Source organism: Hylobates moloch, unplaced genomic scaffold, assembly GCF_009828535.3.
Source record: "Hylobates moloch isolate HMO894 unplaced genomic scaffold, HMol_V3 SCAFFOLD_16, whole genome shotgun sequence".
In the NCBI taxonomy this organism is placed as follows: domain Eukaryota; kingdom Metazoa; phylum Chordata; class Mammalia; order Primates; family Hylobatidae; genus Hylobates; species Hylobates moloch.
Window position 1 is genome coordinate 1,544,677 of NW_026652291.1, and position 23,708 is coordinate 1,568,384.

At 52.3% G+C, this 23,708-nt stretch overlaps 1 protein-coding gene across 2 annotated transcripts in view; it reads right to left on the reverse strand.

Annotated features, from left to right (window-relative positions):
• The window catches only part of ASPG (asparaginase), a 30,357-nt gene extending 20,148 nt beyond the window's left edge, over window positions 1-10,209 (reverse strand). For both annotated transcript variants that reach the window (XM_032179900.2, XM_058429747.1), the window contains exons 1-3: window positions 10,058-10,209; window positions 2,230-2,338; window positions 1,360-1,471 (exon numbers count right to left, since the gene is read on the reverse strand). In XM_032179900.2, coding sequence (XP_032035791.1) covers window positions 1,360-1,471; window positions 2,230-2,338; window positions 10,058-10,139 — 303 coding nt within the window. In that variant the 5' untranslated portion in view covers window positions 10,140-10,209. The remainder of the gene's footprint in view (window positions 1-1,359; window positions 1,472-2,229; window positions 2,339-10,057) is intronic.
• Between the last annotated feature and the right edge of the window lie 13,499 nt (window positions 10,210-23,708).

The window sequence follows — 23,708 nt, forward strand, 5'->3', positions numbered from 1 at the left end:
CAGGGACGTCCTCCGGCCACCACCCCCTGGAGGGTGGCTGGCCCAGGCTGCGGCTGCCAGGGCACTGTTCCGAGAGCCCAGGGCCCCTTACTAAGCCTGGGCCTGCCCGGTGGGCCATTAAAAGACCCAGCCCTGTATGCCTGGGAACTGCAGAGGAGCGGAGGCCAAGGAGGGGAAGGGCACCCTCTGCTGGCCACTCGCGGCAAGACGGCAGGCTGGGCCACCTGAGCTGAGGCCTTGGTGAGGCTGTCCAGAGCTGGTCCCTGCAGCAAAGACCGCAGGGCACCTTCCTGGGCCTCAAAAAGCAGTCAGACCTTGCCCGGTGAGGGCTGCCGGCCACAGATGGAGGGTCCTGTCCTGGGTGGTGCTGCCTGCCACCCCGCTGCTGAGAAGGGGAAGCCTAGATGTTCCCACTCAGGGGAGCACGGGGTTTGTAAGGGAAGCAGGTGAGAATTAGGACTGGAGGGGGCAGGAGTCCTCCTACCAGGGGAGGCAGCTCAGGTAACAGGGGAGCGTGTTGTGAAGGGGGAGAATGGAGAAGAAAAGCTGATGGGGCGGGGGGTGGTTCTGCCTGCAGGGTGAGCACACAGCTCGCTGTAAACCACAGCAGTCTTCGAGAGGTGCTGTGGTCCTAAATCCACTAAGACTCCAACTGGGCGGGGGACGGACAGAGGGCAGTGAGCAGGTTACCAGCCACGCACAAGGAGCTTGTTGGCCCTTGAGGTAGCATCACACACCACGCCCCAGATACTAACTGGCACAGGCTAAGACAGCTGTTCCCGCTGTGTCCTCATCTGGGAAGCCGACTTGGCCCTATACGCCCACACCCAGCTTGCATGGGGGAGAGGAACTCAGAGCCTTGCCCACAGCTCTGACATGTGGACCCTGCCCTTTCCTGAAGCTGCCATCCCCAGATGCTTCCAGGCCCCAGGCTGGGCAGGCCGACTCCACGCCAGACCCTGCAGCTCCTCACCTGTCCCAGAGTGTTTCTGCCGGCCACTGCCCATCCACCAGCCCCGCCCATACCCACAGCCCCGCCCATACCCGCAGTCCTGCCCATACCCACAGCCCCGCCCACACTCATAGCCCCACCCACACAACATAGCCCCACCCACACCCTACAGCCCCACTCACAACACAGCCCCACCCACAAAACACAGCCCAGCCCACACCCACAGCCCCACCCACACTCCAAGCCCCGCCCACACTCCCCATTCCCACCCATGCTCCCTAGCCCCACTCACACCCAACAGCCCTCCCCACTCTCCACAGCCCCACCCAGACACCACAGCCCCACCCAGCACTCCTCAGCCCCACCCACACACCACAGCCCCACCCAGCATTCCCCAGCCCCACTACCTCGATGGTCTGGGCAACGCGAACCCACTCAGCGATGGTCATGTCACTGGAGTCGAAGAGGGGCTGGCACTCCAGCACGGTGTAGAGGATCCTCTGGTTGTGGCTGGCGGGGCTGCGGGACAGAAACAGCAGGAGGCGGAACAGCAGGCTCCCGCTCTGCACCTCCTCCTGCTCTAAATGCCCTGACCAGCTCTGTTCCCCTCTGGCGGAGCTGGGGCCCCTACGCCAAGGGCTCCGTACATAGCAAGTTCTCAGCATCCCAGGCACAGCGCCCAGCCCCCCTTCCACCTGGAGCCCCCCCACAGAGGCAAGGATATCGGTCAGGATGGGCCACTCCCAGCAGTCTTCTTCCCACACCAGCTTGAAGAGGGGGGCTGGGACCAGCCCATGCCCAGGCAGGAGAGGATGCTTACAGGAGGCTCGCCTGCACCTGCAGTGGCTGTGGCGGTCAGCCACCACAAGGGCAACTCCCAGCTCACCCCCAGCTGTGGGGGACATCAGGGAGCTGGGCCCAGAGCTGAGAAATGGAAGGATCTCTATGCTGGGGGCAAGGCCACCTGGGCCAGCCGGCTCCTGATACACAGGGTCCGTAGACGGGGCGCCCTCATCACACTTGCCGAACCAGCCTGGCTGGGGGTGTGGGAGGAGGGTGGGGAGGGAAGGTGGGACCAGGCACGGGGGCACCCTCAGAGGCTCAGGCTCTGGTGGAAGGCGGCTGCTGGTCAGTCCTAAAGCCTTGTAAGCTGAGGGGATGTTAGAGACAGGGGTGAGCAAATGGCTCACGTGGGCCTGGCCAGCAGTGCCCAGCCTCGGGATCGGTGGCCCCCTGCAGCCCTGCCCTGCCCGGGACCGGGAGGAGCCCACACTCACGGCAGCACCAGGGTGTCCTCAGAGAGGCCGCGGGTTCGGGCGTGCTCCTCGTCATGAAACATGGGCAGTGTCCTCAGGATGGCAGCCAGGCCTGTCCCGGGCACGAGCACTGCAGGCAGAGTCCAGGTGGATGCTGGGGTCAGGGGCTGGCAGCCATGGCCGCCTCCTCCCTCACTGAGGGGCAGGACCAGAGCTGGTGGGATGGGGCTCCGGTCTTATGACAGTCAGAGGCTGGGAAGAAGGGCTATGGCTGCCCCTGGGACCCCTCAGAGGGCAGGCCGCTGACCCGCGTTTGGAAGCCATGGTTTCCTGCCTTGGAGCCCATGGTGATTCCTCATTTCGCACCTGGACGGCCCCAGGAGCTCTGCCCAGGTCTCCAGCTGCTCTGCCCAGGCCCTGCCCCTGCTCCCACCCCCTTCTCCAAATGCTTAGTCCACACTCCCCACCAAGGCCTTTGCCTCACTGTGGATGTGCTGTGGGCTCTGCCTGGAAGTCCTGCCTCATCCCCACTTCTCACCCAGTAGGTGCCTCAAGGCCCAGATTGGGGCACCACCCCCAGGAAGCCCTCCCAGATGCCCAGGCTGTAGTGCTATTCCCACATTCTCCCTCACTGGCCCTCGAGCTCCCAAAGGGCACAGACTGTGTGACTCCCTCAGGGTCCAGCCCAGGTCCCCTTCCCCAGCTCCCCGACCCGAAGGGCCTAGCACACAGCAAGTGCACAGATGGGTTGGCCCCACCCCCAGCAGCTCTGCCACCTTCCTGTAGCCTCTGCATCTCAGTTCTATCCCTTAAATAGAGACCTGGCCACACCACTCATTCCCTGGGGCCAGTTGCTCAGTATAAAGCCCTGACCCCTCAGCCACCCCTCCAGGGCCTCCAGCCAACCCCAAAGCTCCCTCCTGGCCCTCCCTTCCCTCCCCCAGCAGCAATGCCCCATCCTATCCTGCAGATCCTGGCCATGGTCACCTGCTTTCCCCCCTTGCCCTCTGCAGCCGTACCCATCTCCTATCACTGGTTCACAAATTAACCCCAAACTTGGCGAGTTAAAGCAGCCCCCTCTAATATCCCCCCAGCCGCACCCCTCCCTGCCATCGCCTTCCACTGCTGGGCTCAGCCTGGTCTCCATATCTCTGCCTGTTAAGTCACCGGCTTGGCCCCGGGGTTTATGGCACCTGTGATCCTCCTCTGGCCTTACACAAAGACCCGTGGAGCCCCAGGGACATTTGCCAGAGGACTGGAAGATGCAGGTCGGCTGAGGTGCAGCCACTGACAAAATCACCCCAGGAGTAGGGCTCAGCCAGCAGATGGGGGAGGCAGAGCCCACACGTTTGTCTGCCCGTCTGCCCTCCGAGGCACCCAGAGCACAGCCAGGACACGGGCTGCCGGAACAAAGGTCTGGACTCACCAGCCTTGTGAACCCCAAGGACCCAACCTCAGACCCTGGGCATCTGGGGGGCTCAGGGTCCATCCCACACCGGTGTCCAAGTGTCCCCGTCTCATGTGCGGTGGGTTGAAAAAGCGTCCTAGAAGATGTCCACATCCCAGGGCCAGGCACGGTGGCTCAGGCCTGGAATCCCAGCACTTTGGGTGGCCAAGGTGGCAGATTGCTTGAGGTCTGGAATTCAAGACCAGCCTGGCCAACCTGGTGAAACCCCATCTTTACGAAAAATACAAAAATTAACTGGGCGTGATGGCAGGTGCCTGTAATCTTAGCTACTTGGGAGGTTGAGGCGGGAGAATCACTTGAATCTGGCAGGCAGACGTTGCAGTGAGCCAAGATTGCACCACTGCACTCCAGCCTGGGTGACAGAATGAGACTCTTGTCTCAAAAAATTAAATAAATACATAAAAATAAAAAAGATGTTCACATCCCAATCCCCGGTACCTGTGGGTGTCACTTCATATGGAAGTGTCTTTACGGATGTGATATTAGGGGTCATGGGGCGGGAGGTGGCCCTGGACAATCCAGGCGGGCCCTAAACACCCTCTCGTGTTTCCTCACAGGTGGGAGGCCACAGGGCATGGGGAGGGGAAGGCCATATGACGACAGGGCAGAGCGGCCCTTGGAGATGCTGGCCTGGATGACTGGAGTGATGCGGCCACAAGCCAAGGATTGCGGCAGCCACCAGACAGTGGAGGTGGCAGGGGCGGCTCCTCCCGCAGAGCCTCAGGAGGGAGCGGTGCCCGGCAGCACCCTGGTTCAGCCCGGGGAAACCCCTCTGAGGCCTCGGCCTCCAGAACTGAGAATGAACTTCTGTGATGTTCAGCCGCCCGGCACAGTGGCCACAGGAAACGAAAAGTCACTCTCCACTCATCACGGCAGGTGAAGCTGGGGTGTCTTATGGGGAAGGTGGAGGGGGCACATCTGGTTTGGTTTTGTGGGACATGCTCACATTGTGCAAGGTCACCTCCAGCTGCTGCTGACTCATGTAGGGGAACAGCTTCCAGAAACTTCCAGGAATGCTACAGAGTGGTAGGCGTGGATATGGGCCCTGCTGTCCCTGCTAGGGGGATGTGTGGGCGCCACAGGCGAAATCAGCCAAAGACAAGACTAAACTCTCTTGGTGTCCTCTTCTCTCGAGCAAAACACTGCATATGTGCTTTTGCAGTGGTTTTTATGGCTCACACCTGTAATCCCAGAATTTTGGGAGGCTGATGCAGGAAGATCATTTGAGTCCAGGAGTTCAAAACCAGCCTGGCCAATTTCTCTTTTTTCTTTTTCTTTTTCTTTCTTTCTTTTTTTTTTTTTTTTTTTTGAGACAGAGTCTCGCTCTGTTGCCCAGGCCGGAGTACAATGACACCATCTCGACTCACTGCAACCTCCACCCCCAGGGCTCAAGCAATTCTCTTGCCTCAGCCTCCCAAGTAGCCAGGATTATAGGCATGCACCACCACACCTGGCTAATTTTTTATTTTTAGTAGAGACAGGGTTTGGCCATGTTAGCCAGGCAAGTGATCCACCCGCCTTGGCCTCCCAAAGTGTTGGAATTACAGGCCTGAGCCACCATGTCTGGCCAAACGTTCCTTTTTCAAACCTATACTGTCACCAGTAAAGTTTTCTTACCAACCTGCGAGTGGATCACTTTCCAATTCTGGGGCTCCAGCACTCACCCCGCAGTCAACGTGTTGTACGTCAGCAGCCATTCTAACAGGTATATAGTGGCATCAGGTTTTTTTGTTTGTTTGAGACAGGGTCTCGCTCTGTCACCCAGGCTGGAGTGCAGTGGCACGATCTCTGCTCACTGCAACCTCCACCTCCTGGGTTCAAGAGATTCTCATGCCTCAGCCACCCCAGTAGCTGGGACCACAGGCGCCCACCACCACATCTGGCTAATTTTTTTTTTTGTATTTTTAGTAGAGACGGGGTTTCACCATGTTGTCCATGGCTGGTCTTGAACTCCTGACCTCAAGTGATCCGCCCACCTCAGCCTCCAGCCTCCCAAAGTGCTGGGATTACAGGTGTGGGCCACCACGCCCGGTCAGCCGGGGCAATTTCTTTTGTTATTTTAAATAAACAACAGCTTTCCGCCGGGCACGGTGGCGGGCACCTGTAGTCCCACCTACTCGGGAGGCTGAGGCAGGAGAATGGTGTGAACCCGGGAGGCGGAGCTTGCAGTGAGCTGAGATCGCGCCACTGCACTCCAGTCTGGGCGACAGAGCGAGACTGTCTCAATAAAATAAAAATAAATAAAAAATAAATAAACATTGACTTTTACACCTAACTCTGATTTTGTAACTTGTATTACTTTTCTCAATGAGGGCCCTCCAAAAGCTTCAAGGGCTGCAGAACCTGAACCCTCCGGCCCTGCCTGGAACCTCTTCCTTGGCCCATCCAGGCAGGTGCCTGAGTTTGCTGGTGACTCGGAAACTCCTCAGCCCCCTGCCAAACACCTGGAAGGGAGGCTTTGCTCTCTAAGACAATGGGCCCCACTGTCACCAGCGAAGTCAAGCTTAGGATTAGAACCTTGTGAACGTGTAGCACCCATTCAGGAAGGAGGTCCAGGACAACGGCACAAACGCCACTGCAGTGACCAAGAAGCCATGGGCATCACTCCACCGACAGTCTCGGCTGCTGGGACCCGTGTGGCAGCTGGTCCCAGCAGCTGGCAGGGAGCTTCTCTCAGCTGCCTGGCCCCAAAGCTCTGCCCTCCCTGCTGTGCCTGCAAGGAGCTGGGCTCAGGAGGGACTTTGGGACAGGCCGGCAAGCAGGTGGGTGTGGGCGGCAAGCCACCCAGGCGCCGAGGCAAGAGACTGAGGACACGAGCTGTTCCAGTATAATAAAATATAAAACAAGAATAGTCATACCAGATATAGATCTTAGATATGATTATATATGAATATCATTAATCGTTAGTTGATAGTAATTACTCTTTATCCCAATATTATAATAATCCCTGCTCTATAATCATAACCTAGGAAAAACCAGGCCATAGAGGGATAGGAGCTGAGGGGACATAGTGAGGTATGACCAGAAGACAAGAGTGCGAGCCTTCTGTTATGCCCGGACAGGGCCACCAGAGGGCTCCTTGGTCTAGCGGTGACGCCAGCATCTGGGAAGATGCCCGTTACCAGGCGGACCGTGGTCTAGCAGTAGCAAAAAGGTGTCAAGGAACAACACCCGCTACTTGGCAGACCGGGAAAGGGAGTCACCTTGTCCCCGAGGGAGTTTAGAGAAGACTCTGCTCCTCCACCTCTTGTGGAGGGCCTGACACCAGTCAGGCTTTCCCGCAGTTATCCGGAGGCCTAACCGTCTCCCTGTGATTATGTGCTTCAGTGGTCGCGCTCCTAGTCCACCTTCATGTTCCATCCTGTACACCTGGCTCTGCCTTCTAGATAGCAGTAGTAAATTAGTGAAAGTACTAATAGTCTCTGATATGTAGAAATAATGGCATAAGCTGTCTTTCTCTTTGTCTTCTCTCTCTCTCTGCCTCGGCTGCCAGGCAGGGAAGGGCCCCCTGTCCAGTGGACACGTGACCCACGTGACCTTACCTATCATTGGAGAAGACTCATTCTTTACCCTGCCCCTTTTGCTTTGTATACAATAAATAACAGTGCAGCCAGACATTCGGGGCCACTACCGGTCTCCACGCATTGGTGGTAGTGGTCCCCCGGGCCCAGCTGCCTTTTCTTTTATCTCTTTGTCTTGTGTCTTTTCTACACTCTCTTGTCGCCACACACAGGGAGAGACCCACTGACCCTGTGGGGCTGGTCCCTACAGGTGGGGTTCCCAGTTTGACACAGGAAGGCTTCAAGTTTCCCGGGTGTACGGAATGTGGCCACTGATGCCAGCTTGGGCTTGGGGTTATCAGCCGTGTTTGGATTCACTATGCCCCTTGACCTGTGATAGCTTCAATGAACTCAGAGAGGGGATGGGTCAAGGGGCGTCCCCACTGGCATCACCTCTGCCCTCCCTGAACTCTGGTAGGGCTCCAGGTGTGCAGCGTTCCACCCACAGGTCACTGTTTACCAGCAGGCGCAGAAGCCGTTCCAACAGTGACAATCAAACAGCTTTACTGTGGCAAAGCCACCACTCCCCTCTCACCTCCCCAGGGAAGGCCAGAGCCCACGTCAGCAGCATAGAGGGAGTAAATCATTGACACCTGACAGTCTGGCTGCTCCAACCTCACGAGGGGTTGGGGGAGCCCATTCCTGCAGGTTCCTGGAAGTGGATGCCCCACATGGGTCAGCTAGCAACAGCTGGGGGTGACCTCGCAGCCACACGAGGACGGGCTGCTGAGCACAAACCAGGACCCCAGTGCACAGAGCACCGAGGGATCTCAGAAGGCTGCTTCAGGTCTGAAGACTGACGCCTCACACCCAGTTTCCAGCCTCAAAGTCTCTTGTTTCCTACCCAGACACAGGACCTCACAGCCTCTTTCAGAAATGCGGTGCACACGTGTGAGTGCACCCACAGGCTGCTGCGGCGAGCACGCGGGGGCCAAGCGAGACGGGCATGTGGTGGGGTTGCAGAGAGTCCACCTGCCCCTGCAGCTCGGACTACTCAAGAACTATGTGTTGAGCTCAACAAAATTGCAGTTGGCCACAGACCAAGCCTGAAGGGGTAGCGCCAGGGGCGTTGGAAGAGGCCCCAGACAGAGTCCCCAGGTCCTGTCCCCACTCGGGGGCAGCTCTGGCAGGCTCCGGCCCTGCTGGGCTCCCCACTCCTCTTTCCTGCACCTTGCAGGGCCGCTCCTGGCCTGGCCCTCTCCCACCTTTGTCCTGCAGGTCTTGTGTCCTCAGAGAAGCCCTCCCTGGGCCGCCTCAAAACTCCACACCACCCACCGGGTCCAGACCCTGTTATCAGCCCACAGCCCCTGCAGGGCCCTGGCAGATCCTGCCCCTGGGACTAGCTCCTTAATGCGTGCTATCCCTTCAATGGCAGCCTCTCTCGCTAGCTTGTGAGGGCCAAGCACAGGAACTATGTCACTTTGTGTCAGTGGAGTGTCACACAGGGGTGTTTGCCAAGCTGTGAATGACTTTGTTCCATTCACAGGCAGAGAGAGAAGTGCAGAGGAGGCTCCCGGCAGCCTGGACAGCCACGTTCCTGGGGCCTGAGTCCCTCGTGGACGAGCCCCACTAGGTTTTGTCTCCTGGGCCTCCAGAGGGGTCTGCACTGGCCACGGTGCGGTGGGTGGAATCTGAGAGCACCGACAGAGTGCTGGGGGCTTCTAGGCGGCCACTTCAGCGGAAAGCGGTGGCCAGGGGGGGGCAGCTGCCAGGGAATAGGCCGTGAGAGGGGGTGGGGAAAGGAGAGGCGGGGAAGTGGTTGGCAGATGCGCAAGGGACAAGAGAATGTTCTGGTCGTGCCAGGGGAGGCCCTGGGGCTCTGGCAGAGCCGGAGAGGGTCCCAGCCGTCTCAGGAGGGAGAGCTGCACTGGACACTAGCAGGAGTGTGGGGAGGGGCCAGGGTAGCAGGGAGTGGGAGGAGGAGGAGTGGAAAGGGCTCCTGAGGGAAAGGCAGGCAGCAGCCCACGGAGGGTCGCAAAGAGGTTCAAGATGGGGCGAGGGGGCTGTTCTGGCCCCAAGGGAGGGAGCACCCAACATCACAGCAGAGCCCACGTGGGGGCCCCAGGCAGTGTCCTGCCCTCCTGGGGAACACCCGGGCATTCTGGAGGCTCCAGTGCAACTGTCCTCTCCCCATCCTGGTGGCCTCAGGCTCCCCAAGCTACCATCCTTCCTGTGCCCAGCCCAGGCTGGCAGCACTGTGCTGGAGTACCACAGAGACGGGTGCCTGTCCCAGACCCTGACCCCACACAGGCAGAACTCAGTCCAGATGCAGTCGCTGGTCTCTGGTCAACCAGGTCCACGCAGGGGCAGAGGAAGCAGGGCTCTGAGGCCAACTCGGGTGTGAACACGTGCGTCCCTGCAGATGCCAGGTAGCCCCAGTATTGTGCCAGCCACTGCTGCTTGACCAGGACCCCAGGGGACTCAGGCGATGGGGACACCCTCGCGGGTGTCGCAGGTGAGGGGTCCTTGCAGCCTCCTAAGCCTTCTCGACTTGTGTGTCCAGGGCAAGTGAGGCAGGCCAATGCCCTGGGGCCCTCCCGCCCCATATTCCAGGGCTCCAGGTCGCTGGCCCTCAGAGACGCAGCGGCAACACAGGGGCCTGGTCCCAGAACCCACCGCGACCTCCTCTGTCCAGGTGGGGGCTCCACGCGCGGGGACGCTAGTGGCCGGAACCGAGGGAGAGCGACCCCAGCTCGCACCCCCCATCCAGGCGCGGATCTGACTCCCCAACGACCCCCGTGGATGCAGGAGGGTCCGAGGCTCCCGGTAGCGGCCAGGTCCAGAGGCCTACCCCGCCCAGGGCGCTGGGTCTCGGACTCACCTCCGAGCTCACTCCGCATGCCAATGGTGCCGCCGGTGTAGACGGCCAGCAGCCTCCGCTCGGGCCCCACCGCGCGCGCCATGCCGGACCAGGGACCACCGGAGTGGAAAGGGGGTGCAGCGGCGACGCGGGGCCTGCGGGACTCAGGGACTGCGGGGAGGAGGCCCGGGGCGCCGGGGGCAGCCTGGGAGGGCGGGGCCGGCGGGGGCACCCACGGGGAGGGGGCGGGAGGATTCCGCCCAGGAGGGTGGGAGGCCCCGCGGAGGCGGGCGGGGGTAGGACCTGGGGGCGGGGTGGGTCCCGGGGACTGTCCAGGGTCGGAGAGAGGCGGGGCCTGGCGGGGTGGGGGCGGGGCCTGTCAGGGTGCGGGGCGGGGCGCTGCCTTGGGAAACGTGTAGGAAGAGGTGAGGTCTGTGAGGGCGGCAGGGGGAGCTCCTGCCTGGGCAGGAGATTGGGTGGGGCCTGCTTGGGGGTGGGGAGCGCCTGTCCAGGGACTAGGTGGCAGCCAGAAAGGCAGGGACAGGGGTGGGGCGGGTCCTGAGCCACCCTGCGGCCATCGGCCCTCCGTGGTGGCCCTGGGTGTTTGAGTAGCTGTGACAGGTGGTGCCTGGCAGACCGTAGTGCCCGAGGCCCTCCACGACCTGAGCACAGAGGGGGCTCTGTGTCCTCTCAAGCAGCCTCCACAGCCCCGGTGCTCCAAGGCTGGCAATGCTGCCCAGGCCCTGCTGTCCCTCCTTTGGATGGCCAGAGGCAGGCAGAGCTGGACCAGCCCCTCCACATGTGCCCATTCACACACCATCCAAGAGAAGAGCCCGAGGGGCCCCCCAGGGCTGCAGCGGGACAGAGCAGGAGTATGGCCGTCTTGGACAAACACCGCCATTTTAAGTTCCCTTTGATTAAAAAGCTGCCTAAATCCAGCCCAAAACATATCAGCCTAATAGCTAATGTCAGCACGACCATAAACCACAAATAACATCTCCAACTAGAAACATGCCAACCTCGAGATAACCTCCCCTCCGACCAGAAACAGTCCAAGCCCGCAATACTTTCCCTCACACAGAAACATTCCGAGCCTGCGATAAGCTCCCCGTTTCCTAAACCCTTAAAGATCCTTAGTTTGTACGAGAGAACGCTCCTGACCAAAATCGGCCAGAAGTCCCTCTCAGGTTTATTCTCCAAAATAAACCTGTCTTTGTCGAGCCGCTTTTCATGTTTCTTTCCTCTTTCTTTAACTCCTACAGAGCCCACCCTGCTTCACTCCCACGAGAGCCCAGGAGGGCAGGGCAGTGGTGGGTGCAGGGTCCCAGGAGGGTCCCAAGCTGCAGGCTTGCTCCCAGGTGGACAGAAGATCCACAGCCTCCTCATCTCCTGGCACCTTGACTGCCTGGGACACTGATGCACTTTGGTGGGAAACTGTGTGTTGCCCCCAGAAGGCGCCAGCATTTGACACTGATTCCATAATAAAAATTATTATTATTCTGTTGCCTGGAGGGCAGTAGCAAGATCTTGGCTCACTACAACCTCTGCCTCCTAGGTTGAAGCAATTGTCTTGTCTCAGCCCCCCGAATAGCTGGAATTGCAGGTGCACACCACACCAAGCTATTTTTTTTTTTTTTTGTATTTTTAGTAGAGATGGGGTTTCACCATGTTGGCCAGGCTGGTCTTGAACTCCTGACCTCAAGTACTCCACCCACCTCGGCCTCCCTAAGTGTTGGGATTACAGGTGTGAGCCGCCACGCCCAGCCCCATATAATCATTTTGACAGCAATAGTGCAATAGTGCAAAAGTAATCTCGACTGCAGAGAAGCAAAGGCATTCTGCCCAGCAAAGGTCTGTGTTAGTTTTCTGGCACTGCAGTAACAGAATGAGTGATTTACAGTGCAAGGAGGTCTACCTCTCACAGTTCTGGGGGGTGGAAGTGTAAGGTCAGGGTGTCACGGGTTGGTGTCTCCTGGGCAAGCAGACATTGCCTTCTTGCTGTGCCTCACAGGGTCTTTCCTCCGAGCAGTCACGCATCCCTGATGTATCTCCAGATGTCCAGACCTTCTCTTTTTATACACATACCAGTCATGTTGAATTTGGGGTCTTATTTTAATTCAACCATTTCTTTAAAGTCTACCTCCAAATACAGTTGCATTCTAAGACACTGGGGTGTGGGGGACGTCAACATTCGAATCTAAGGGAGACAATCCAGCCCATCACAGCCCCTTGAAAATCTAGTTTCACGTCTGTTTGCACAGAAAATAAGTGTTTGCAAGGATGTGGAGACATTGGAATTCTGGTGGGATTATAAAATGATACAGCCACTATGGGAAACAGTAGAGGCTCCTCAATAAATTAAAATTAGAACTACCACAGGGTCCAGCAATTCCATTTGAGAACAGAGACAAAAGATTGGAAAGGAAGGTCTCGAAGATATGTTTGCACACCCACGTTCATAGCAGCACTGCTCACAAAAGCCAAGAGGTAGAAGCAACCTGTGTCTATCCACAGATGAGTGGATAACCAAAGTGGTATCTCCATAGAAAAGGAAGCAAATTGGCCGGGCACGGTGGCTCACACTTGTAATCCCAGCACTTTGGGAGGCCGAGGCAGGCGAATCATGAGGTCAGGAGATTGAGACCATCCTGGCTAACAGTGAAACCCTATCTCTACTAAAAATACAAAAAAATTAGCTGGGCGTGGTGGTGGGCACCTGTAGTCCCAGCTACTGGGGAGGCTGAGGCAGGAGAATGGCATGAACCCGGGAGGCAGAGCTTGCAGTGAGCGGAGATCGCACCACTGCACTCCAGCCTGGGCGACAGAGCGAGACTCTGTCTCACAAAAAAAAAAAAAAGGGAAGGAAATCCTGCCACGGGCTACAACATAGGGTACACTAAGTGAAATAAGCCAATCACAGAAAGACAAATACAGATGTTTACAATGGGATTATGTTCTAATAAACCCATCATAAGTCAAAAAATCGTTCAGTTCAACTGTCGTAAATCAGAGACCTTCTATACAATAGGATCCCACTTATATGGGGTACTAGATGCTGTGGTCTGAATGTATCCCCCAAAACTCACTTGTTGGAAACTTAATCCCCAATGCAACCGTGTTTGGAAGTGGGGCCTTTTAGGAGATGTTTAGGTCATGAGGGTGTGCCCTCGTGAATGAGTTAATGCCACTATAAAACGACCTGACTGAGGGAGTTTGGTCTTTTTTCCCCGTCTGCCACATGAGAACACAGACTTTAAGGTGCCATCTTGGAAGCAGAAGCCCAGATCCTCACCAGACGCCAGATGCCAACTCCTTGATCTTGGACTTCCCAGCCTCCAGAACTGTGAGAAATAAATCTCTGTCGTTTATAAGTTACCCAGTCTCAGGCATTCTGTTACAGCAGCACAAAACAGACTGACTCTATGAGGAGCCAAACACATAGAGACAGAAGTGGAATGATGGTTGCCAGGGCTGAGAGGAGGAGGGACTGAGAAGTTGCTTCATAGGTGCAGAGTTTCAGATGTGCAAGATGAAAAAGTTCCAGGATCCCTTTCACAACAATGTGAATATACTTAACACGACTGAACAGTGCACTTAAAAATAGTTGAGATGGTAAATTTTTATGTTTTCTGCCACAATAAAAAAAGTGAGCAGGCAAGGATAGACTAGAAGAAAATGTTCACAAGACATATACCAGACAAAGGACTTGCATTCTGACTAAAGAATTCCCACAACTCAATAAAAATACAAACAACTCCCCTCAAACAGGGCACAAGACTTGAGCAGATACTTCACAAAGGAAGCTATGAGCAAATTTTAACATAAAAAATTGGGGGACCAGGTGTAGTGGCTCATGACTATAAACTTAGCACCAGAAGGCCAAGGCAGAGAAAACTTTTCTCTACAAAAATTAAAAACTAGCTGGGTGTGGTGGTGCACACCTGTGGTCCCAGCTACTCAGGGGGCTGAGGTAGGCAGATCACTTGAACCAAGGAAGTGAATCGCACCACTGGACTCCAGCCTGGGCGACAGAGCAAGACCCTATCGCTAAAAAAATAAAAATAAATGTTTAGTTAAAGGAAATTAACTACTGAGAAGGGTAGAAACATGTCTAAAGAACACAGGAAGAGAAGATGTGCTGCAGCCTCTAGGAACAAGGACAACACCCATGGGAGGAAGAAACTTGGAACAGCCCTGCTCCCACACCCAGAATGAGACTCTTCGGAGAGAGAGTGGCTGAGGCCACGGAATGGCCAGAGGTGCAAAGGCTGGGCCTGGGGGCAGGAAACTGCTTATTGCTGAGGCGTGCTGGGAGGCCACCTGCTGGCAAGAAGCACCAGAAACAGGAAGAGCAGCTCCGCTCCTCCTGCAGTGTCCCTCCAGTGCCCTCTGCCGGCAAAACGTCTAACATTGCATCAGCTGGGAAAGAAGAAATGTTTACAGTCTAGCTCCAGGATGCCAGACGGCAAAGAAGGGTGGATTGAGGGCTGAGAGAGAAAAGCTCCAACTAGCACGGAATGTTAAGTATTACAACCGCTTTAGAAAATTTGGTAGTTTCTTACAAGATTAAACAACCACCTGCTCAATGACCCAGTAATCCCACAACTCCTCAGTATTTATCCAAGAGAAACAAAAATATCTATCTACAGAGTTGTTCACAGAAATTTTATTCATAATAGGTAAAAAGTGAAAACAATCCAATGCCCATCAGTCGAATAAAGAAGTGTGTGTGTGTGTGTGTGTGTGTGTGTGTGTGTGTGTGTGTGTGTGGTTTGAGACAGTCTTGCTCTGTCACCCAGACTGCAGTGCAGTGAGTAGCTGTGATTACAGGGGCCGGTCACACCACATCTGGCAAATTTTTGTATTTTTAGGAGAGACGAGGTGTCACCACATTGGTCAGGCTGGTCTCGAACTCCCGCCCTCAGGTGACCCACCCACCTTAGCCTCCCAAAGTGCTGGGATTATAGGCATGAGCCGCCATGCCCAGCCAAGAAACTGGTATATTTATACAATAGAAAACAAAAGAACAAATTATTGACTTAAACGTGTATCTTGGTCTGTTTTGTGCTGCTATAACATAAACCTCAAACAAACATTATATTGAGCAAAAGCAGCCTGACACAAAACAGTACACACTATAGGATTCCATTTATATGAACTTTTACAACAATCAAAACTAATCTATAGGCTGGTCACAGTGGCTCACACCTGTAATCCCAGCATTTTTTGGGGCCAAGGCACTCAGATCACTTGGGCTCAGGAGTTCGAGACCAGCCTGACCAACATGGTGAAACCCTGTCTCTACTAAAAATACAAAAATTAGACAGGCATGGTGGCATGAGCCTGTAGTCCCAGCTACTTGGGAGGCTGAGGCAGAATAATTGCTTGAACCTGGGAGGCGGAGGCTGCAGTGAGCCGAGATCACGCCACTGCACTTCAGTCTGGGTAACAGAGCAAGACTCTGTCTCAAAACAAAACAAATCTATAGTGAAAGTAATCAGAAGGGCGGTTGTATCTATGGGAACTTCCTGTGGTGATGGAAATACTGTTATCCTAGTAGCAGTGTGGTCACATGGGTGTATCAATTCATCAAGGCTCACTGCACTATAATTCAGATCTGTACATTTCTCTGCAAATTGTGCCTCAATTTTAAAGGGGAAATAATCTCTAATCTACAGCTATCTGAAAAAAGGAGGAGGGAACACAGACTATCAATGCTGAAGTTCTATTTCTTACCCTAAACTATCCTTTAGTCTTTTACCATCCCAAATCAAAAGTTGTTACAATAGACCTAAATGAGCAGTAACAAAAAACTCTTAATCTAACAGTTCTCCAAATTCTTTTTCTTGTAAGCAAACATTGAGAATGTTATTAGAACTTGTTTCTTTCTCTATTGGCTCATATTACACAGGCCTACACGTGTAGCTGGAATGAGCAAATGTAAGCATACTTTCTCTTTTTCGTTTTTTTGAGACAACGTCTCGCTCTGTCACCCAGGTTGGAGTGCAGTGGCACGATCACAGCTCACTGCAGCCTCAAACTCCTGGGCTCAAGCAATCCTCCCACCTCAGCCTCCCAAGTAGCTGGGACTAGAGGCACACATCACCACACCTGGTGATTTTATTTTTCTGCAGGTGGGGGTCTCACTGTATTGCCCAGACTGGGTCTCAAACTCCCGGACCCAAGCCGTCCTCCTGCCTTGGCCTCCCAAAGTGCTGGGATTACAGGCATGAACCACCATGCCCAGTGTCTTTTTAACTTTTCTTTCTTTTGATAGATTTAGGGGGTACAGATGCAGTTTTGTTACATGGATATGTTGCCTAGTAAAGTCTGGACTTTCAATGTAACTGTCACTCTAATAAAAGCATACATTCTACCCAATAGGTAATTTCTCATTCCTCACCCCCATCCCACCCTTCCACCTTTTCCAAATTCTTTTTTTTTTTTTTTTTTTTTTGAGACAGAGTCTCGCTCTGTCGCCCAGGCTGGAGTGCAGTGGCGCGATCTCGGCTCACTGCAAGCTCCGCCTCCCAGGTTCAAGCCATTCTCCTGCCTCAGCCTCCCGAGTAGCTGGGACTACAGGCGCCCACCACCACGCTCGGCTAATTTTTTGTATTTTTAGTAGAGACGGGGTTTCACCGTGTTAGCCAGGATGGTCTCGATCTCCTGACCTCGTGATCCGCCTGCCTCGGCCTCCCAAAATGCTGGGATTACAGGCGTGAGCCACTGCGCCCGGCCTCCAAATTCTTTCTAAATATGCCTCACAAAGTTGGAAAAAGCTATGCTTTCTTAACTCGCCATTTTTTCCCATCAATGTTTCCAATTGTTGGGGGTTTTCTTCAGTTCTGAGGTATTTGCTTCTATTGATAGTTTGCGAGCTAGTATTTAGAGAAACTTCACCTTTTGCCTCCAAAGTCAAAAGCTGCAGAGGCAAAACCTGCAGTTCTGAGAGAAATGGGCTAGATGGCAGTGCTGTTCTCTCAGTGACATTTCTCTGTTTACGAGGGGGAAAAACTCCCCTAGTCTTGAACAGGTTTACTAAGGCCCAAGTATAAGGATCTCATTACAAAATACAATTTAAGCAGAAAATACTACGTCTGCAATTCAATGCCCCTTTCTAATTACAGATCTTCAGAAACACAGTGTAACCTAAGACTCCCCTAAAGTCTTTGCCAGTCAGATTTCCACATTATACTACTGCCATGCGCCACAGCATGACATTTTGGTCAACAGACCACCTAGAGGACAGTGGTTCCATAAGATGATACTATATTTTTCTTGTACTTTTCCATGTTTAGATACTTACCAATGTGTTACAATTGCCTACAGTAGGCCGGGCACGGAGGCTCACGCCTGTAATCCCAGCACTTTGGGAGGCTGAGGCAGGTGGATCATGAGGTCAGGAGATCAAGATCATCCTGGCTAACACGGTGAAGCCCTGTCTCTACTAAAAATACAAAAAATTAGCCGTGCATGGTGGTGGGTGCCTGTAGTCTCAGTTACTCAGGAGGCTGCGGCAGGAGAACAGCGTGAACCCAGGAGGCAGACCTTGCAGTGAGCCGAGATTGCGCCACTGCACTCCAGCCTGGGCAAAAGTGCGAGACTCTGTCTCAAAAACAAACAAACAAAAAACACAATTGCCTCCAGTATTCGGTAGTAACATGCTGTAGAGGTTCTTAGTAGAAGAACGGGCTCCACCAGATAGCCTAGGTGTGTCATACACTGTACCATCTAGGTTTGTCTAAGTGCACTCCATGACGTTCACAACAAAATCGCCTAATGGCACAGTCCTCAGAACATATCCCTGTCAAGTGACACGCGACTGCACTTCTCTAAGGTTATAATGGCATCTTTCTCTTGCTTAAAAAGCCTTTTCAAATTAATGTACTAAGATAGTTCTTCCAGATACAAAAGTGAATCCAGAGAATCAAGAACCTGCCTAAAAGCCGTAGCACTTCCTCGCCCTGGTATTTCATGACAGCATCTGCTACTGTGCCCTAGTTTCTTAGTGAGTCTTAACATGGCATCAGGAACTGGGTCATGTACATCTTCTGTATTCCTTAGAGTGGTTACTTTATGGTGGAGAAGATGCTTAATAAATGCTTTGTTACCTGAATTCTGATTATTGAGATACCGCCTGTGCTTCTAAATGGAAGCAAGCCTGAAATTTTCAGAGTAGTGAGTAGGTTTTGGTTGAGTTACTTTGAGCTTACGCAATTCTGAATAAATAGCCTGGAAGCAAATACCCACGACCACATGCAGTCTAGGATACCTCATTTACTGTGGTCTCTTAATTCTCACTTTTACTACTCCATCTGCAGCTTAGCAGTTTGTGACTGAATGTGTATTCTTTTGATTTCTTGGGTTTTTTAGTATATACTGTTTTAAACAGGAACTATGACTGCTTGTAACACGGACCAAACCTAACAGAGGCTTTAAAAAGTTAATTTCTCTCCCACATAAAAGAAGTTTCCAAGTAGGCAGTCCAGACTGGTGGGACGTCTCTATGGTTGAGAGGAACCCAGATTCTGCCATTGTTTGTCAATGGTTTCCATTCTTAAAGTCCCCTCAAAGTTCAAGATGGCTGCTCAAGCACCAGCCATCGGATGTGCATGCCAGGGAAGAAGCAGGAAGACATCTAAAGGAACAAAAGGGCCCATACCACCTGTCTCCCTTTTAAGGGAGAAGGCTTTAACGACTTCCTGCTTTCATCTCATTGGTCAGAACTAGCCACATGGCCATGCCTAGCTGCAAGAGATGCTGGGAAATGTAATCTCTTAGGCAGACACACTGCTGCCTTCTCAAGAGAACCAGGTTCTGTTACAGAAGAGAAAAGGGGGGAAAACAGTATAAATTCTGCCACAGATAACAACTCATGAATTCACGTATCTTTGGTGAGCAAATGTGACCAGATGCATGCATTTGCATAATCGTGTTCCCATCTGTCCATGGCTCCCTCTCTCCCTTTACCCTCATTACCACCCAGTTCCACCATCTCCCACCTCAGATGACCGAGGTCATTATCTAGAACATCCTTCCACATTGTTCTCTGTGCTCTTAATCCCATCCCAACACATACAAGCACATACACACTTACACAGATACATCTATGTGGGTTTTCTGGTAACTGAATTTATTTTTTTTTTTTCACAGAGTCTCACTCTGTTGCCCAGGCTGGAGTGCAGTGGCACAATCGCGGCTCACCGCAACCTCCACCTCCTGGGTTCAAGTGATTTTCCTGCCTCATCCTCCCAAGTAGCTGGGAGTACAGGCACGTGCCACCATGCCCAGCTAATTTTTTGTATTTTTAGTAGGGACGGGGTTTCGTGTTGGCCAGGCTGGTCTTGAACTCCTGACCTCAAGTCATCTGCCCACCTCAGCCTCCCAAAGTACTGGGATTACAGGTGTGAGCCATTGCACCCAGCCTGGTTACTGATTTTTAGGAAGATATTACGCACACTTTTGCATCTTTTTCTTCTCACTTGCCATATCTTGTGGACATCTTTTCAGGGCAACAGCTGGAACTCTCACCTCACTCTTCACATGGCTGCGTGGTATTCCTTGACGTTGACTGCTATAATGTGTTTACCATTTCGTGTGACATTCATCATTTCTAGTGTTCGGTTACTACACTGTACAGTTGTCCTGACATATCTAAGTCAAAGGATATGCCTGTTTTTAATTCTCCCAGATGTTGCTAGATTGATTTCCAAAAGAAACTGAAAGACTTCATACATTTACCAACAATATGCAAGTGTTTCTTCCCCCCACCTGCCCAACAACAAGCCATACAGCTCTTCTTAAAATCTTGCCAGTCTATAAAGCTCACTGATTTATGATTCCCTTACTACTAAGGAATTTGAGCACTTTCACGTGTTAGTCATTTGGACAGTTGTTTGTATCATTGTTGTGGTTTCCTATTTGGCTCTTGTGCTCTTCCCTGACAATTTTTTTAAATTTTATTTCTCAGAGTCTTGCTATGTCACTCAGGTTAGAATGCAGTGGTGTATTCATGGCTCACTGCAGCCTCAAACTCTTGGGCTCAAGCAATCCTCCCGCCTCAGCCTCCTGAGGTACTGGGACTACAGGCAGTCACCACCTGTAATTTTTTTTTTTTTTTTAAAGACATCAGGTCTCGGTCGGGCACGGTAGCTCACACATGTAATCCCAGCACTTTGGGAGACCAAGGCAGGCAGATCACTTGAGGTCAGGAGTTGGAGACCAGCCTAGCCCACATGGTGAAACCCCGTCTGTACTAAAAAAAAATACAAAAATTAGCCAGGCATGGTGGTGGGCACCTATAATCCCAGCTACTCAGGAGGCTGAGGCATGAGAATCACTTGAGCCTGGGAGGCAGAGGTTGCAGTGAGCCGAGATCACACCACTGCACTCCAGCCTGGGTGACAGAGTGAGACTCCATCTTAAAAAAAAAAAAAGAGGGAGAGAGAGAGAAAGAGATCAGGTCTCACTGTGATCTTGAACTCCTGACTTCAAGCAATTCTCCTGCTTTGGCCTCCCAAAGTGCTGGGAATACAAGTGTGAGCCACCACTCCCAGCCTTGCCTGATAATTTTTAAAAAGGTTTTTGTGTATACATATTAACCCTTTGTTGTTTATATCAATCTGTCCAATCCAACCTATCCACTGATTGGTTATGGTATCTTTTGCTATATGAGGTTTTTAAAATGTATTGCCAAACATGGGTATCTTTTGCCATATGGAGTTTTAATGCTTACGTACTCAAATATGTTTGTATCTTTTTACATGGCTTCTGACTTTCCAATCTAGGTTAATATACCTAAAATGTGCATGCAGTAGAATTCTATTCTTAGTCATTTATTCATCTCCACAAATTTTAAGATACTTTTTATCCAATTCCCAAAAGACACTGTTGAGATTCTAATTGGAATTACATTTTCGTATTAGCTTGGGAGAGTTGACAAAAATGATATGAAATCTTCTCAGCTATGCTTTCTCAGCTGTCTGGATTTTACATCTTTTTTTTTTTTTGAAACGGAGTTTCACTCTTGACGTCCAGGCTGGAGTGCAGTGGTGTGATCTCAGCTCGCTGCAACCTCCTTCTCCTGGGTTCAAGCGATTCTCCTGCCTCAGCCTCCCGAGTAGCTGGAATTACAGGCTCATGTCACCAAGCCCAGCTCATTTTTGTATTTTCAGTAGAGATGGGGTTTCACCACGTCAGGCCAGGCTGGTCTCGAACTCCTGACCTCAGGTGATCTGCCCACCTCGGCCTCCCAAAGTGCTGGGATTACAGGCGTGAGCCACTGCACCCGGCCAATTTTATGTCTTTCAATAAGACCTCAGTTTTCCTCACTTAGGGATAGGTCCTATACCTTTATTCTAAAACATCTTTTTTTTTTTTTTTCACCACATACACAGAATGGTTTTTTTTTTGTTTTTTTTGTTTGTTTGTTTGTTCCTTTGTTTGTTTGAGACAGAGTCTCACTCTGTTGCCCAGGCTGGAGTGCAGTGGCTCAATCTCGGCTCACTGCAAGCTCCGCCTCCCAGGTAGGTTCACACCATCCTCCTGCCTCAGACTCCCGAGTAGCTGGGACTACAGGCGCCCGTGACAACGCCTGGCTAATTTTTTGTATTTTTAGTAGAGATGGGGTTTCACCGTGTTAGCCAGGATGGTCTTGATCCCCTGACCTCGTGATCCGCCCACCTCAGCCTCCCAAAGTGCTGGGATTACAGGCGTGAGCCACCGTACCCGGCCACACAGAATGTTTTCTCCATTGCTAGGTTCTTATTGCCACAGTGGAGAAGGCCATGACTTTTGTATCTTTAGCTTATATCCAGAAGCCTTAGCAAAGTATCTTATTATAGCAGGGGGTCTTCTAGGTTATGCAGAAAAAGAATTCACACAGCAAGCCCAAGACTGCACTCCTTAGAAAGGTCTGCTTCCAAAGTTGGCCCTTGATTGGCAGCCGGGAGCCTGAATTTTAGGAGGGTTCCCACCATTCTCTGACATGGGTGTCTCACTGTGCCTCAACTATTTGAACAAACAATGTGGTCTATGCTGAACTGGGAGTCTGGAATTTTGGTACATGCTAGGCAGAGGGTTCCTACGTGACCAGTGTCCAATAAAAACATAGGCACTGAGATTCTGATGAGCTTCCCCAGCACACAACACTTCACCCACATTACCACAACATGCTGTGGACAAACTAAGAATATCCTCTGTGACTCCCCCAGCAGAGGACCTGTTTTTCTCTGGACTTCATCCCGTGTCTTTTCCCTTTGCTTTTCTCTGCATCCTTTCACTATAGTAACTCTCACTCATGCTAAGTCCTACGAGTCCTGGTGAATTACTGAACCTGGGGTGGACTTGGATATCCTCAACACGTGTATACATCAGAGCAGCAGAAAGAGCTTTATCTCTTCTTGTCTAATGTTATGTTCGTTATTTCATCTTTCTTTTCTCATTATAATTTCTAGGACTTCAAGTCATTGTTAAGTAACAGCAATAGTAGACATCCCTGACCAGTTTCTAATTTTAACTGAAATGGCTTTAACGTTTTGCCACTTAAAAGAACGTTTACCATTATTTTTTTATTTTCATCACATTTCAGTATAGGTAGTCCTTACTTTACACAGTTGTGACATGCACACATTTCTGTTACCATAGTTCAGTAATAAAGGCCCCCCCAACAGCACAATTCAAGTACCGGTTTCCCTGGCATACAACCCTGAGAAACCGCACGAAGAGTAAACTGTGCTGCCAACTCTTCAACCCACAAGTGTGCAAATCACAGGCGTGCATCAGATCAGTAACCCATCCCGACACTTCTTTCAAAGCCCGTCAGGAATTGATCACTGAGCACCTGTTACTCAGCTCGCACAGACAGAAAAGTTTGTTGCCTCCTTGCCTCCCATTGATAAGCCCACATGACAGTTTATGAAAATGGAAAGAGGGAACCAACCCACAAAGGTGAAAATGCAGCAAAGAAATGAAATGTGACAACGCTGGAAGTGACATTTGAATCAAACCTAAGTGAGGTCATAGAGAAAACAGCTGAGGGAGAGAATGTGGATGCTGCTGCCAAGCAGGGGCTCCAGCGGTGCAGCCAGAGAGGCTGAGAGGGGGGAGCCTGTCCACGTAAATGAGTGTATTAAGGTGCTCTAAAGGGACAGAACAGAACATATGTATATATGAAGGGGAGTTTATTAAGGAGTATTGACTCCCACGATCACAAGGTGAAGTCCCACAATAGGCTGTCTGCAAGCTGAGGAGCCAGGAAGCCAGTCCGAGTCCCAAAACCCTCAAAGCAGGGAAGCCAACAGTGCAGCCTTGTCTGTGACCAGAGGCCCAAGAGTCCCTGGCAAACCGATGGTGTAAGTCCAAGAGCCCAAAAGCTAAAGAACTTGGAGCATCCAACACGGGAGAAAGATGAAGGCTGGAAGACTTAGTACGTCTCTCTCATTCCACTTTCTTCTGCCTGCTTTATTTTAGCCACGCTGGCAGCTGATGAGGTGGTGCCCACCCAGATTGAGGGTGGGTCTGCCTCTCCCAGTCCACTGACTCAGTGTGAATCTTCTTTGGCAACACCCTCACAGACACACCCAGGATCAATACTTTGCATCCTTCGATCCAATCAAGTTGACACTCAGTATTAACCCTCACCATGAGCAAACAGTTGTAACGAGAAGGATGA